We start from the raw sequence: 17,084 nt of genomic DNA, 5'->3' as shown, positions 1-17,084 counted from the left end.
AGTTCCATTTTGCTGTATGTCATGTGGGTTTGCTGATTCTTGTTCTGAGACTGACTGTTTTACCCACCTGTGTACTGCACACTTCAAAGTACAACATAAAGTCAGGTGCCCTTATAAAGGCTGTAAGTTTGAAAGCAGAATCTGCTCCACCGAACAAAACAGACTAGGAACACAAGTGGAAGAGATACAGAGACTGATTTTCATATAGCACTTTTCTACTCTTCCGGAGTCCTCAAAGCACTTAATACAACATGCCACATTCTTCTATGATTTTTAAGTGCTTACTAACTAACATTCCCACGCTGATGGATGCATCAGAGATCAGGTAAATATTTTGCCCAAGGATATTTGGCATGTAGACTAGGAATCAAACCATCAACCTTCCAATCAGTAAATGACCTGCTCTACCTCCTGAGCTAGAACCACCATGAAGTGATTGGTTGTGACCTGAGTAACAACAGAGATGCTGCACAAGAGCAAATGCTGATAATATGGAGGAGTTGCCTCTTCTTTCTCCTTTCCTTTCATGTTTTCTCCTGGATTTTTCCAAGGATCAGATTTGTAGATAAAATGTGGAATGTACAACACACAATACAGAAAAAGCTTTAATGAAACTGATTCTCCCAAAATGTACCTTAAATTCAAAAAGTACTAAAGAGATAACAGTAATGAGCATACACTCAAACAGCAGTAATGATGACTAAGAAGTTCTTCAAATGACACTGTAACTCTATTTAACAGGAACATGGTCATTGAAAGCATCACACTTGATGCTGCCATCTCAGGTTTGTACAGAGTTTGAAGAAGAAAATTAAATAGTCACATGACGTTCATCTGTCTCAGCTGATTTTGTTCCGATGTGTTAAATTGACTGAATATTTATGGAATGAAGCTTCCAGTCAAAGTGAATCAGTGTAGGTCAATGACTGCATCGTGTGTATGATTGCCTGCAGCTACGTGACTCCATCTAGTGGACTGATTATAGAAATAGAGCTGTTCTACTTTACATTACAGACACAGCCACTTAAGAAGTGACACTCATCAGTGACAGGACCATGATGGATTTGCACTTTGTTCTAAATATTTCTGGTAATCAATAAGGTCAGTAAAATGCTGCTGTAGGAGTGAACCACAAAGCTCTGGCACTATGTTTCAAACTATTGATATTTCTCACGATAATAATTCTCTCGTTTCTTAGGATTGTGCAATCAAAGCTTCATCATCATATGACCAACTCAATCTGAATCTAGGGTGTCATGTCATTAACATCACAGCGGATTCCTTTGTCACACATTAGGTGATCATTTAAACAGCTCTCCAATCCCCCACAGAACGCCAATGACTTTCAAATCCTGGCCCAAATATCCTCTCTATGCTGGCTGTGATTTTAACACATGTAAACGGTATTCCAGGAATCATTGACAGAAAGTATTTACAGGACACGATTATAAAAATATTATTTTTTATGTATTTTCTTGAACTTCATGACAAAGTTCAAATGAGGGATCTTTGCTTTTCTCATTTTACTGCTTGTTGTTCAGCTGCTGCGCTTCATTTCCATATCATCACCTCTTGATGCAGAGCCCTCTGCAGACAAGAAGCAACCCCCCCATCTCTGCCTGTCTGTGAATCCCTTTTCGTGAATGCCACTGCTGGGTTTTTGTCCTTTAATAACATTCATCACAAAAGACTTTTAGATTTTTACATTACTGTTAAAATCAGTTTTTAAAAGTAAGCAATATGTTACTAAAACTGCTGTTATTACATCTCCAAACTTTGTGACATTTTGAATTTATAACAGAGTTTAACTTAAAAATATACAGGCGTAATGTCAACTTGGTGGAATAATCTGACAGAAAATGCCTTTTAAGTTTATTTAGGTTGAGTTACTTGAGTGTCAGCTGTCTGACCTCTGGCTGAAAGCAGCAAATTTGAATGACTGTAACTGTAACTCCATCATTATTCACAGAAATCAACCTGGACCTGAATCCAGTTGTGTTAAAGAGTCACTGGTCTGAAAATTGCCCCATTGATTTTAAAGTCCAGCAGGTGTCTGTTGCAGAGAGGTGAGCGGTTAGTACATGGACTCTCTGAGAGCTGATTTAACTGCTTGATGTTGTTGAATATAAACTGCAGTTCAAACACGTCATTCCCTCAATCTCATTTAAACTGCTTTTTATTTCATGTGTTATAGAGTAATGATGGAGGAAGAGGAGAAGGACCTGTCACAGCAGGCAGCTTCATCAGCAGGTGAGGGTTGGAGATCAATAGTCTTTCTAATGAGAGGTCAATAAAGCCGTCTAAGCTTAGTAATCATACGTGAAACACTTATATATTAATTTAAAAAATATGTACAACACCGTAAAATCAAGAGGTCTGAAATTAGTACTTTCAGAAGCGACTACATTCAGTAAAAGGACTAGATATTACAATCCCTGATAATGCATTGCTTTAAATGGAGAGAATCTTGAGGGATGGCTGTTATGAGGAAAGGCTGCCCAGAAACTTTACCAGCAGCACATATCGTTGTGTGCCTCAACTTTCGGTCTTTTACCCAAGCTAATCTGCCATTTTTTCGTTGGGTTTAGGGATTAGAGATCTGATCTAGATTATCATATTAAAATTTGGGACACATCGTCAGTAGTGAACCTTGGATTCATTGGGTGTTCCGGCCAATATCACTAGACACCCTCATCCAAGGAGGCACTGTCAGGGTTGAAGTGAATTGAATTGTTAACTATTTAAAACCTGACTCTATTTTCCCTCTGCAAGGATGAGGTTCAGTGCTTTTCTCAGCTATTTTATTTTACTTATCATTCAAGATATTTTCAAATTCAAATTGCTTCAATAATCTGGGAGACTAATATCAAATATTACTAATATCAAACTTGAGTAAAGGTTTTGAGATTCAGAAAAGATTTAAAAACATTTTGAATTTTACGAAATATTTTTAGCCGTATCACTGTCTTTGTTTTCACACTGTGCAGTGTTATTTCTGCTCATGCTTTACTATTCCCCACTCTGTGCTGTGCTGTTGTTATGTGACATGTCTGTACTTGGGTGGTATTTTATGTTTCCAGTACACTCTGGATGAAATGGGTGGCAAGAAAAAGAATTGGAAGAAAGAATTTGGAAACACAAAACCACAAGTTGAGACAAAAACATATGGAAAAGGCCCCGGGTGTGGAGATGAGATTCTTCTTTTTCTTGGGATTTTCACAACACTGTAAGTTTCTTCTTTTAACTTATTATACTTTATTGGTTGACTGAATTTAAACTTTTTGATGAAATCATCAAATGACAATTTAATTTCTTCAGAACACAAACTGTGTGTGTGTGTGTCTGTGTGTGCGCGTGTGTGTGTTATTTTGATGATGAAACCTGTTGCTTTTCCATTGAAGCCTGTGTCTGTGTGAGTGATCGGAGTCCGGGAATGAGAGCAGCAGCAGCTAGTTGATAGTTACCCACTGAACTCAGAGTTGTTGTTACTGTTGATCCACTTATTGATGACTGCAGGCAGCTTTTCCTGCCTCAGGAAAGGAAGTGTACGTCAGAATTTGGCAATTAAATTTTTGGCCAAAGTACAGACATTTATATAAATCGCCCTGAGGCGACTGTTGTTGTGATTTGGCGCTATATAAATAAAATTGAATTGATTTGAATTTAAACCTGCCAACAAAAAGTTGCTCAGCCTGTTGTATGTGTAGTTACACATGTAACTACATATACATGACTGAATGGGAGTGTGCTAGAATTCTACTGTCTTTAAGACAGTTTTTTCAGTATTAAAGTGAAGCTTGGTGATAAATCAGTAAATCCATGGCTGCACAACAGTAAGAACATCTGTAGGTAAACTGGCAAACTTACAAAAAGTCAAACCCTCAAGACTGATGTGTAGCACAGATCAGTGTTTTCACATTGACTTTCAGAGTTATTTATGAAATATATATATATATATATATATATATATATATATATATATATATATATATATATATAGATAGATAGATAGATAGATAGATAGATATACAAATGCAAATATTTTATTATGAACTCTGATCCTGTGTAGCAGAATTAGATGTACCCGCTATGATGTACACTTGTCAAGACTTAACAATTATAAAGTGTGAAGTAAATTATTAATGTAGAACATTTGTACTTTTACTTCAGTAAAAATTTACTTTTACACAATGTACATATAATATAGTATTAATACTTTTATATAAGTATAAGATGTAGGAAAGGTTCTTCTTCCACAACTGCAAAAAAGTTGATAATCAGCATTTGATCAGAGCATTTGTTCACTGTTCATTAAAACAGTGAACAACAATTTTACTAATAATCACAGATCTAAATACAGAACAGAAACTGCTCTTTAATATTGCTCTTGCTAGTCTCTTTATGAACTCTATTAAGATTTCTAATGAACAAATATTTAACTTATCAAACAAAAAATTGAAAGAATTTCGAGAAGACTGTACAAAAAATATATTTGAGCAGTGAAACAGACAGCAGGTAGATGTGTGATGTTTCCCTGTGGTTTACAGGTCCAGGCCCAGAGGGATGGATCTACAACAGACATAACTGAAGTAAATTCAGTTGTTAGCAGCACAGAAATAACCACGAAGCATAAAAACATAGAACGCCTAGCACGCAGCAGCTACAAGCATCTTGTGTACATTTACACAGCATGACAGCAACAACCTGAACTATTTATGAGACACTATTTCAGACCCGTCAGCTTCTTACTAGAGACTGTGTCACATCCATCTCTCCTGTCCACCTCACAGACTGTCTGTTCAGCTAACCTGAAATATCATCTGGAAGAACTGTTACAGTGAAGCCTGAACTCACAGTGAGTGAAGCTCTGCAGCCAGATGTGTACAGCTGTTTCACTGAGTGAAACTCACTGGCAGCAACATAAACACATTTTATAAAATTAAGTTTAATCAATAGCCTAAGAAACAGTTTGACCTTTTCCTTAGGATTGATGCATGCTTCCCATCCCAGAAGGGATGTGATACTGTCCAACAGATTAATGAGACAGCAGTGCAGACGCTTCAGGACATGCCTTTGAATCCTCTGGTTTAAAATATTTCTTCAACATTATATAATCCAGTGACAGTTGTCAGTATTTCCACTAATGCACAACAAACAATAACTTCTGACAATTCATTCGGCAAACTTTATTTTTCAAATTGTAAACAAATACAGTTTAAAACAGCGTTTCTATTGCTGCCACAGTGTAACTCAGTTTAGCAGCAACCTGAAGTGTCCATCACAGTGACCAATCACATTAGGACCCCGCCCTCTTTTCAAATCAAATCACTTTTATTGTCACATCGCATGTGTAGTGTATGCACATTACTGAATATGTATAGTAAATATGTATATCTACGTGTGTGAAAATTAAATAAAAATAAAATATACAGAGTGGCAGTTGGAAATGTGCAAAACAAGTGGCATTTATGTACAGTATGGAGTGCATAGTGTTGAAGTTCCAGTAAGTGACGGTGAGGTGTGTATGAAGTGTTCAGCACTTGGCCTTTTGTGCTCCGCCTTCAGATACTCTAAAATAAGTTTATCTGCGTGAGCAAGTTTTCTCACCTAGCGCAGACATGCGAGAGCTCTAAGCTGCAGCAGCAGCATGCAAAGCCGACATTGGCTGCACGAGTGACATGCAATTATTTGCTCGGATTCTTATTTTACCTCACGCATTTGTTATGATATAAAAATCGTTTCATGTCAGTTTGTGGAGGAGGCGTTCACTGACACACTGAATGTGGCCCAAGCTCAACCACAGAGCCGCTGAAAACACTCTCAGCTCTGGGGTGTTCATATTAACACTGCAGGACTAACAGACAGAGACATCTCTGTGAGTCTCTGAGAGCTCTGAATCAAGATCACCTAAGATGTGTTTTCACATTATTAAGAGTTAATAATCTAAAGATCAACACAAAGTTCAAACTGAAAAGTAGCCTCAAGGAGTCGTTGACAGAAAAATGTCTCCACAGAGATTCTCCTGCAGAAACAGTTGCAGACAGAAATTTTCTTCGGACAGCTACAAAGCTGCAAGCCTGACTCCTCATCACTGCTTGTGAACAGCTTTGGCTGCTCAGCTGTGGTCAGCACTCAGCTTTAACATCATTCTGGGTCTGGGCTCATTCACTGCTAGTTTTGTGTTAGGATGTTGTCTTTGGAGATGCTGTGTGTTTGTAGCAGTGGGCCGAGTTTCTGTCCTTGTTCAGTTTGAACTTTACCCTCATGTCCTCCTGGAACACATGTTCTTATTGTGATAATGTGCCTCCCCCTCTCTTTCCTGTAATTTTCCCTTAGAGGTGAACCTCTGACTCATTCCAGGTAGCAGCTCACCTGTCTGTCAATGCAGCAGGTATGGTATGAAGCTAAAGTTCCAGGAGTAGTTTAGTGAGAACAAGAGGACTCAGAATTGTGTAAATGTGACATGTATCAGCTCCATGGCAGTAAACCATGGACATGGTTCATCATTTGAATCCAGAGGGATCAAAACAACAGAAGAACATAGTAAAGATCAGCACATCACCATATTGAACTAAACATGACTGGATTTAAGAACAAACATTTCTACATCTTTTTAAATTTCAAAGTGAGCAATTTCTGTTGTTGCTTAATCCTAGCTTCCCAACAAACGCCTCTCTGGGTGTTTCCTTCCTGCTTAAAGTTTACTTCCGCTTTCCTGAGCTTCATGTTTCTGATTGATGCTGATTGTCTCCGTGTGAAGGTAAGTGAAGCAGTTCGTAATAGTTTCTTGGCTAACATCAGCTGTGTGCAGCTTAGTTCCAGCACATATCTGCCGCTCCATAGTTCACACACTTCCTCCTTTTACTGTGTGTGTGTTGGTTAACATTAAGTGTCTCTAAATAGGTGTAAGTAATTGTTTCTACTCTGTACTATCTATAAGCTATATATAAAAGATGGCTCCAAACACCAGGTTCATAGTTTAGTTTTAGTTGAAGTCTCAAGTTGAGCGGTTTTTCTTCAGTTTCTGAATGTTTCAGCTGCTGTTTACGTTTATTGTCCTGGATGTTTGTAGCTTGAAGGAAAAAAAGATACCATGATGACTGACCACGATGATCTGTAGAAAAATAACAGTGAAGACTTTTCAGTTCTGCAGTTTGCAGATGGCGGTAGCAGCTCCTTAGGGTTACAGTCTGAATCCTGGTTTAGGTACTGATGTAAAAATTCTTGCCGATCGTTTCTTGCGGTCTTAAAATTGATGCTACTCACAGATAAACATGCATATTTTTAGCCTTTGTTCAGTTTTTGCTGCCACAACTTTCCTGATGTGATGAATGTGCAGCTGTAAACATCTGGAGTAGGTAAGGACAGGTTAAAATGTTGACAACATGATCATCAGCTGAGCTGGAACAGCAGATTTCTCTCAGTGCTTCTGGATTCAGAGACTTTTGGAGACTTGTGATCACTTCCTGTTAGAAATGTTCGACTGTAAAACTCTGTCTGAAATGACGCTGCTGACTTTAGAGAGGGTTCAGCCTTAATAGTGAAATAAAAGAGGAAAGACATAAATGTTCCTATGCAGTGACCTCCCTCAGACGTTTGATCACACTCAGACTAACAACAGCTTCACTGCATTTAGTTCATGTTTGTCTGTTTAGACACAATCACTGCTGTGTTTTAGTGTCTCTGCTGGAACTGCACCAAATGCCTTCATTCACCATCCCAACACTGAGAGGGACGTTAGAGACACAGGGGCACCTTCAGCTCCCCGCACGAGAGCCCCTGGAGCTGAGAAAGTACCAGAACACAAAGAGAAGAAAATGCGTGTATTCAGCTTAGCAACCACACTTCCTGTTGTTTAACACCAGTATGAACACATAGGTGTGAGAAACACTAAACTGCTAATAGTCACATGACTTTGACCACAGGAAGTTTGCAAACTTAATTAAACTACATCCTCATCTCACACAGGAAGATGTATAGAGATAGCTTTGCTCTCGGCTCTTCCATCTTCTGTGTCTGTACCGAGTATGAAGAAAAAAGCTGAACTCTTCTTCTTCACATGATGTTCCTCTGTCTCTGCATCCGTTTCTCTGACTGCAGCTGTGTTTGAATGAACTGGTACGTCCAGTTTTCCCTCTCTGCTGATCCTCTTTGAATCCTGGATCAGAAAACAAAACCGATGAATGTGTGGTCTTTAAATAACATCTCTTTCTTTGACCATCTATCCATCTATGCTGGCTGTCATGCGACTGAGTCAACTTGCCACGCTGTTCTTTTCATTCTGTGTTTTTGATCTTTTAAATTCTCCTTCTTTCAGTATGTGATGTTATTCCCATCACAGAAGAATCTATCCAAAAATAGTAAATCCTAAGTAATCCAGTGATCTGCTGTGAAATGCACTAAATAAGTGAAAATACATGTGATTCACATACTCTCATGTTTTACAGCTCAAAGATGGAGGCATGCGTTCACGAGCAGCTGCTGAACATGCTGGATGATTTGGGAGATGAGGAGCTGGAACGTTTTCACTTTTACTTGCAGAATGGACCCGGAGGCGATTTCACAACCATCAAAAAGAGCCGTCTGGAGAAAGCAAGCAGAACGAGAACAGTGGATGTCATGGTGGAGACATATACTACTGGCCATGTAATGGAGGTGACGAGGTCGATTTTAAAGAAAATTAAAAAAGGTCAGTCAGGGAAAAAATACACTATCAGTCAGTATGGTACGCAGACACAATTTGTTTTATGATATGTATTTAATTGAGGCTGTTTTAGTCTGACTTTTTCTTTTCTCAAAGTATGATTGAATATAAATATTATATTTAGATTATTTTGAAGCCAAGGAGGTTTTAAATTTTAAAAAGACCAGTTTATGAGTCAAGGTGCAACTTCCTCCAACAGGAAGTCCTTCAGCCCAGGCAGCTTCCTCACTTTCATCAGAAGGTAAGAATTCATTATTTTGTCTGAAGAGACGTCAGCAAAGCAACAACCCTGAGTTAACCAATCAGAGCTCTGGTTATTTCAATGTGGTATCTCAGTAGCCTTAGTGCAGCTCTTCAGTACAACTTAAGCCTGAGCTCTAGTGAATGGATGGCTGTTTGGTTTAATAATCTCTAACTTTATTTCATTGGACGTAAAAGCATTTACATGATATTTATGCTCTAGAGTCACATCGACTTACAAAGCTGTAGTTGAGATGTGAAAATAAGAAAAAGCTGTGGAATCAGAAATGTTCATACAAGTTATTGTTTAAGGAAAATTATACGTACAAAAGTATAGAAGTATACAATTAATTCAGAAAACACTGAGACCTTCACTGTTTGTGCTTTTAAATGCATGATGTTGTGACTTTTTTTCAATAGTTTACTTTCAGTAACCCATAATTACAAAATTAAACCAGAATTTCTAGAAATATTAATAATGTTTTTAAAATTAAGAAAGAATAAAAATAGTAATTATTTTAACTGTTTACTGTGTATTATGCTGTTTACTTAAAATGAGCAAAGCAAATGAAATAATGATACAAAAAAAGTCCATTAGAATGGAATGGAGGTCTTTCTATAATATGAGTGGATTTCATCTCTCACAAAGCTGTCTATCTAACCCACAATCCACACTGCACATCAGGACCAAATCCAAAAACAAAGTCCAACAAGTATCTGCAGACCTCTTAAACTGTGGTGGGGAAGAGATCAGAGTGAAGGCACCAAAGAAACTTCAGAGTGTTTCAACAGCTGTTAAATGGGAAAAAAAAGAGGTTTGAACCAGCAGTGCGCTTCATAAAGTAAATCCAGCCAAACAAGTAACCTCCATAATATTACTTGCTGCTCGCTTTCAGTGTTGTTTTTTATAACTTCAGTTCAGTTTTATTTATATAGCACTAAATCACCACGAGGTGATTAGAATGTTTCTTTTAACAATAAGAAACCTTCAGACAGAGCCAGACTCAAGGAGGGGCTGGTCTCTGAGAGACTGGTGGGGGTGAAGGAAGGAAGACAGGAAAAAAGACATGCTGTGGAAGAGAGACAGACATTAATAATAAATAATGATTAAATGCACAGTGGTGTGTAAACATATAATGAGTGAAAATAGGTGAGAGAAGGAAAGAAGCGTAACTAAGGGACGATTCAGTCACACATTGATCCAGCCATAACTATATGTTTTATCAAAAAGAGAGGTTGCGTTAAATGCACTATGTTAAAAGTAGAGAGGTTGTCTGTTTCCTGAATCCAAAATGGGAGCTGGTTCCACAGGAGAGAAATCTGAAAGATGAAGGTGTTCTCACTGCAGCATTTTGGATAAACTGAACCATTGTGTAACATATCCTCTTCTTTTTAATACAGTTTGGAGATTTCTGGACATAGTGGGTTTGAGTTTCTGGACTTTTAGTGTTGGAATTTGATACCATTCTTGCCTGATGTAGGTTTACAACTGCTGAAGAGTTCACGGTTATCTTTGACGCATTTTACATTTATTGATGCACCAAATGTTCTCCATAGGTTAAATATCTGGACTGCAGGCAGACAAAGCAATGCTGTTGTAATAGTTGAAGTATGCAGTTTTGCATTGTCCTACTGAGATACATAGGGACTTCCTTGACATAAACGTCATCTGAAGGAGAACATATGTTGGTCTAAAACCTTTATATAGCCTTCAGCATTCATAGTTCCTCCCAAAAAATTTAAGCTTCCCATACCGTATGCACTTATGAACCTCCATACTATCAGAGATTCTGGCTTTTGAACTGAGCGCTAATAGCACGCTGGAAGGTCTCCCTCCTTTTAGTTGTCCTTCCACAAGGACAACTACATCTGCAGCCCTTCACAGATGTTGGCTTTATGGTACAATGGCTAGACACATGCCTCTTTTTAGTGCAGCATGCATAAAAGTCCACTTGGTGTTTAAAAAAAAAAAAAGCACCTAAAAGATCAGACTATGAGGAACAGGATTCTCTGCTCTCTACAGCTGTGGCTTATAGGCAACTTTACAAATGCCCAAGAGTAACCCCATCAGAGCACCGCTGAACTCTACCTGACATCTCTATAGAGACCTGAAAATGGCTGTCTCACAGACCCTAAAAATCTTAATAAATGAATGCTTCACCTCATATTTCCCACCAATTAAGCACAGTGTGCACCTTAATAAGACTTATTGCTTATTAAAGTGTTTATTTACTTTACAATATGAAATATACGACTATGTAAAATATTAATTGCTAGTCATTTGGTGTGAACTAACATGGTAAATTAACCAATTCTCTCAAAGTGCTTTTCAGACAATGTCCCATTCACACCAGCATTTTCTTCTATGCTTAAGTACTTTCCAGCTAAAATTCCCACACATTTATACTTGTGGTTAGTATCCTGCCCAAGGAAATTTGGCATGCAGACTGGAGCATTCAGGGACTGAACCACTAAGCTTCCAATGAGTAGATGACCTTCTCTACTGCCTGAGTTACAGCCACGCCACGAAGATCAGCTAGCCAAACATTGCTCTGTGTTGACACAGAAAGAACAAGAACAAGTTCAGGATTATGCTTAAAACTTTATTTTTTTGACAAAGCTTATACTTAGGACTGGATGTGGTAACTTTAGACAAACTTTAAAGGACTGCATGCATATACATACATACAGTGTATAGTGGACAGCTAATCAAAGGCTATTTTCTTGTATTTGTGTCAGTGTTGATGGTTTACTTGCACATAAACCACTACATTGGACACTGATTTATCACTAAATACCCTGCCACCCAATGGTTGTTTAATATTACTATAGATGTATGACATGTTTCATTGTAATTATTGTTATTTAACCCTGTCATGCATGAATTATGACAGCCTCAATCAGGATTTTTTTCCTGAGGACTTTTATTCATCCTGTCATGCCTAAAGATGAATAAAAATACTTGAGAAAGAAAAATACTGATTGAATTTGTCATAATTCATGCATGTAAGGGTTAAATATCTAAAATGTCAGACATTTCCAGACTTTGTACCATAAGATTTCCATGCAAATCAGCAATAATCGAGTACAAGGCCAATTTTGATTTGATGAGATGTATGCAAAAATTGTTATAAAGATGCAATAAAAAAAGATGTTTTACATGGTATAAACTGCAACAGGCTAATCCTCTTATCTGCTGTTTCTAACTTAGAGGCTCTACAAATGTGTCACCTTAAACTCAAGTTTAACCTGAAAGAAAAATTCCAGCGTGTGTTTGAGGGGATCGCTAAAGCAGGAAAAACGACTCTTCTGAATCAGATCTACACAGAGCTCTACATCACAGAGGGATGGACTGCAGAGGTCAATAAAGAACATGAGGTCAGAATGATTGAAACTATATCTGGCAAACCAGACAGACCAGAAACAACAATCAGGCAAGAAGACATCTTTAAAGCCTCACCTGAAAGAAATAAACCAATCAGAACAGTGCTGACAAAGGGAGTGGCTGGCATTGGGAAAACATTGCTGACCCAGAAGTTCAGTCTTGACTGGGCTGAAGAAAAAGCCAACCAGGACATCAAGTTCATATTTCCATTCACTTTCAGAGAGCTGAATGTGCTAAAAGAGGAAAGGTTCAGCTTGGTGGAGCTTGTTCATCACTTCTTTACTGAAACCGAAGAAGCAGGAATCTGCAGCTTTCAAGACTTCCAGGTTGTGTTCATCTTTGATGGTCTGGATGAGTGTCGACTTCCTCTGAACTTCCACAAAACTAAAATGCTATCTGACCCTAGAAAGTCCACCTCAGTGAACGTGCTGCTGGTAAACCTTATCAGGGGGTACCTGCTTCCCTCTGCTCGCCTGTGGATAACCACACGACCTGCAGCAGCCGATCAGATCCCTCCACAGTGTGTCAACATAGTGACAGAGGTCAGAGGGTTCACTGACCCACAGAAGGAGGAGTACTTCAGGAAGAGATTCAGAGATGAGGAGCAGGCCAGCAGGATCATCTCCCACATTAAGACATCACGAAGCCTCCACATCATGTGTCACATCCCAGTCTTCTGCTGGATCACTGCTACAGTTCTGGAGGATGTGCTGCAAACCAGAGAGAAAGGAACACTGCCCAAGACCCTGACTGAGATGTACATCCACTTCCTCGTGGTTCAGGCCAAAGTGAAGAAGGTCAAATATGATGGAGGAACTGAGACAGATCCACACTGGAGTCCAGAGAGCAGGAAGATGATTGAGTCTCTGGGAAAAGTGGCTTTTGATCAGCTGCAGAAAGGAAACCTGATCTTCTATGAATCAGACCTGACAGAGTGTGGCATCGATATCAGAGCAGCCTCAGTGTACTCAGGAGTGTTCACACAGATCTTTAAAGAGGAGCGAGGACTGTACCAGGACAAGGTGTTCTGCTTTGTTCATCTGAGTGTTCAGGAGTTTCTGGCTGCTCTTCATCTCCATGGGACCTTCATAAACTCTGGAGTCAATCTGCTAGAGAAACAACAAACGACATCATTATTCTCCAAATTATTTAAGAAACCAAAGCTAAAGTTTCTCCACCAGAGTGCTGTGGACAAGGCCTTACAGAGTCCAAATGGACACCTAGACCTGGTCCTCCGCTTCCTCCTGGGTCTTTCACTGCAGACCAACCAGTCTTTCCTAAGAGGCCTGCTGACACAGACAGGAAGTAGCTCACAGACAAATCAGGAAACAGTCCAGTACATCAAGGAGAAATTCAGTGAGAATCTGTCTGCAGAAAAAAGCATCAATTTGTTCCACTGTCTGAATGAACTGAATGATCGTTCGCTAGTGGAGGAGATCCAACAGTCTCTGAGTTCAGGGCGTCTCTCCACAGATAAACTGTCCTCTGCTCAGTGGTCAGCTCTGGTCTTCATCTTACTGTCATCAGAAAAAGATCTGGATGTGTTTGACCTGAAGAAATTTTCAGCTTCAGAGGAGGCTCTTCTGAGGCTGCTGCCAGTGATCAAAGCCTCCAACAAAGCTCTGTAAGTATATATGTGATCACACCTTCATTTTTTGATTGTTCTTAATAAAAAAAGATGTTTATAATTAATTAATTAAAAATCTTATAATGAGTTTTAAACTTGTAATTGGTACTGGGCCCTTAGACTCTAAAAGTATTGAATACAGCACTCCTAGCCAAGTATAAGATACTGTTAATGTTTCATAGTGCAGAAAATGTCTGTTTCTGAGACATTTGTGGGTGTAGCCAGAACCAGCCAGTGTTGGACTCATAGGTGATAATCATTAACACGTCAGCGTTTGTTTGTTTGTTTTTTTACGGTTTTCATCATGAAGCGCAAAGAACATTCAAATGTTTTTTCACTGTAATGTTCTGTTTAGTCCTCACTTATTTCTCCTCTCATTTTCTCAACTGGGCTATTTTTAGTGTTTGCTGTAGTTTTCTCCATGGAAATCTCCCATGGATGGGATTTTTTCTGTGTCAATTAATTATTGTTGAATCATGAACAATGACCTTAACTGTACCAAATGAGTTCTCTAGTTCATAAGATGTTGTACTGGGTTCTTCTGTGACCTTCTGGATTAGTTCTTAATGCTCTGATTAATTTTGGTAGACCAGCCACTCCCGAGAAGGTTCACCAAGGTAAAAATCCTCTCTATTTGTAGATAATTGCTCTCACCATTGTTTGCTGGAGTCTCAAAGCCTTAGAAATGGCTTAGAAGTTAATTTGTGATTTAACAGTTGTTTTGAAAAATAAATTATATTATAAATTACATAATTTAAAAACTACATTTTGTATTTAATCTAGTAATATTTGTCTCGTATTAAAATTAGTCAGAAGGAACTGCCATCCCAACTGGAGATTGTTGAGGTACAACACAAATGCTATGGCAAGAGCTGATGATGGTATCACCCCCACCCGAGATTGGGCACTAATCCCCAAATATGACAGGAGACCAGACAGTCATGATCTCCAAGGATCCCCAGAGGGGACTGGTCCCATCCAACTACCAGCCATTAACCTAACTCAGTACCACATGGAAGCTCCTGTCAGGCATTATATAATCTAAAATGAAGAGCTCAATAGTTGAATAGTTGCAGAGACTGCAAAACCTCACAGACCAACTTGCGCACCACCTGGATGGATTATAAGAAAGCCTATAACTCAATCCCCCACACATGGATCCTGGACTGCTGGATGTCTGCAACATTGCAGACAAGTACCTGGGAATCCCATAGGCAAATAGGAAAGCTGCAACCACTCCCAGGACAAGGAAGCTCTTGACCATGCATGGAGGTTTTCACCCCAAACACAGCACCCTGAGACTGTATGTTAAGCATAAAGCAAACAGCAGAAAACTAGTGAGTGTCAGAACCCAATTTTAGGGTGAGACAATAAACATCCATGATTACATCCGGAAGGTGGCCACAAGCGACCGTGTGATCTCTGTCCACAACAGCACAGTCCTAGGATCAGCAAAGACACTGCACAGGACCCTCAAGCTCCCTGGACCTGAGCTTTAAGGAAAATGAAGGGCAGAGGGAGAATCTAAATAATAAATTTATATATATACATATATACATATATAATTTGTCCAATTACTTCTATCTATCTATCGATCGATAGATAGATTCATTGTTGTATTTAGACAGCTGATGAACTGAGGGCCTATGCACTAGGGTCCAGTATATGAAATGAATGACTGAAATGTATCTAGCAACAGCAACATCACAGATGCTGGATTGACAAGTAGTATTTACAAAGTCAGTACTATTTACACGTGCCAAAACTTACTGAAGTATTATAACTAAATGTACCAGCTGCTCACTGTTTTCCATTTACAGGGGTAATTGTTTTTATTGAGCAATTTTAATTTTTTTTTTATTTAAACCTGACTTAAATTTTAAGCTTTTTTGTTAACTGGGAATTGTAGTACACTTATTTTTATTTTTATTATTAGGTTCAATGGTCAATGTGTTTGTTTTTAAACACAAATATGTATTTTTTAAAATTATTTTCCAGACTGAGTGGTTGTTTCCTCTCAGAGAGAAGCTGTGAAGCTGTGTCCTCAGTTCTCAGCTCTCAGTCCTGTAGTCTGAAAGAGTTGGACATGAGTAACAACAATCTACAGGATTCAGGAGTCAAGCTTATGTCTGCTGCACTCCAAAGTCCACACTGCAACCTGAAAACTCTAAGGTCAGATCAAAGGATATTTTATTTTTCATCCAGTGACATGATTTACCAGTTAAACATTTTAGTTACAAATGTTATATCAACCATTTCTTGTTGTGTCTTAGTATTTTTTTCTTATTATTTCCTCAGTCACAGTAGACTGCCACATTTCTGATGTGTTTAAAATAAGGCAACAATTCCAGGCAGTTTTCAAACATAAAATATCCCCAAACTTAGAAATTCCTTACAGCACCATTATTACAATAAAAAGCAACTGTTTTTTGTCTTTCTCTTCTTTATCTTCCAGACTGACTTGCTGTTTTCTCTCAGAGAAAAGCTGTGAAGCTTTGTCCTTAGTTCTCAGCTCCCCTCTCTGTAGTCTGAGAGAGCTCGACCTGAGTGACAATGACGTTCAAGATTCAGGACTGAAGCTTCTGTCTGGTGTATTACAGAGTCCACACTGCACCCTGGAAACTCTGAGGTTAGGGTTCAGTCTTTTTCACCCAGGATTATTTGCAATCTGTATTACAAGATTTCATAAAAAGCTAAATCTTATACACCTGTCAGGTACATTTTATTTACTTTTGAGTGGAATACTTGCCTCCGAATTACTGTTTGTAAAATTTCCATAACACTGCAATGATTCTTGGAGTCCTTTTTGATTAAATGATGTGATTTTATGTGCACAGTAAAGATAAAGAATGGTGTTAAAAATCAGGTAACATACTTCTGGGCTGGTTTATTGTCATTCACTGGTTGTCTGAAAAGCTCCCTCAGAAGCCTAGTTGATCCAGAGTGCTGCATCAAGAGTACTGAGAGGGACAACAAAGAGAGATGATATTTCTCCTATATTAGCTTTTCTTCATATAATTAGGTCCATAAATATTTTTAGAGACAACTTTATTCTTCTAGTTTTGGTTGATTACATTACATTACAACAGTATATTTTAAATGAAATGGTGCAGATGCAGTTGAAATGC

The 17,084-nt window shown here is 38.5% G+C and overlaps 1 protein-coding gene across 1 annotated transcript in view; it reads left to right on the top strand.

Moving 5' to 3' along the window:
* Positions 1-745: 745 nt before the first annotated feature.
* LOC116314065 (NLR family CARD domain-containing protein 3-like) overlaps positions 746-17,084 on the top strand; it is a gene marked incomplete at its 3' end in the record, with an annotated part of 28,983 nt that continues 12,644 nt past the window's right edge. Inside the window, exons 1-8 of the mRNA XM_039607066.1 lie at positions 746-785; positions 1,970-2,066; positions 2,195-2,250; positions 7,679-7,793; positions 8,448-8,689; positions 8,904-8,945; positions 12,156-13,953; positions 16,412-16,585. Of these exons, the coding sequence (XP_039463000.1) occupies positions 746-785; positions 1,970-2,066; positions 2,195-2,250; positions 7,679-7,793; positions 8,448-8,689; positions 8,904-8,945; positions 12,156-13,953; positions 16,412-16,585 (2,564 nt within the window). The remainder of the gene's footprint in view (positions 786-1,969; positions 2,067-2,194; positions 2,251-7,678; positions 7,794-8,447; positions 8,690-8,903; positions 8,946-12,155; positions 13,954-16,411; positions 16,586-17,084) is intronic.

The sequence above is a fragment of the Oreochromis aureus genome, linkage group 23 (assembly GCF_013358895.1).
Source record: "Oreochromis aureus strain Israel breed Guangdong linkage group 23, ZZ_aureus, whole genome shotgun sequence".
NCBI lineage: Eukaryota > Metazoa > Chordata > Actinopteri > Cichliformes > Cichlidae > Oreochromis > Oreochromis aureus.
This window is presented reverse-complemented; position numbering and strand designations above follow the sequence as displayed.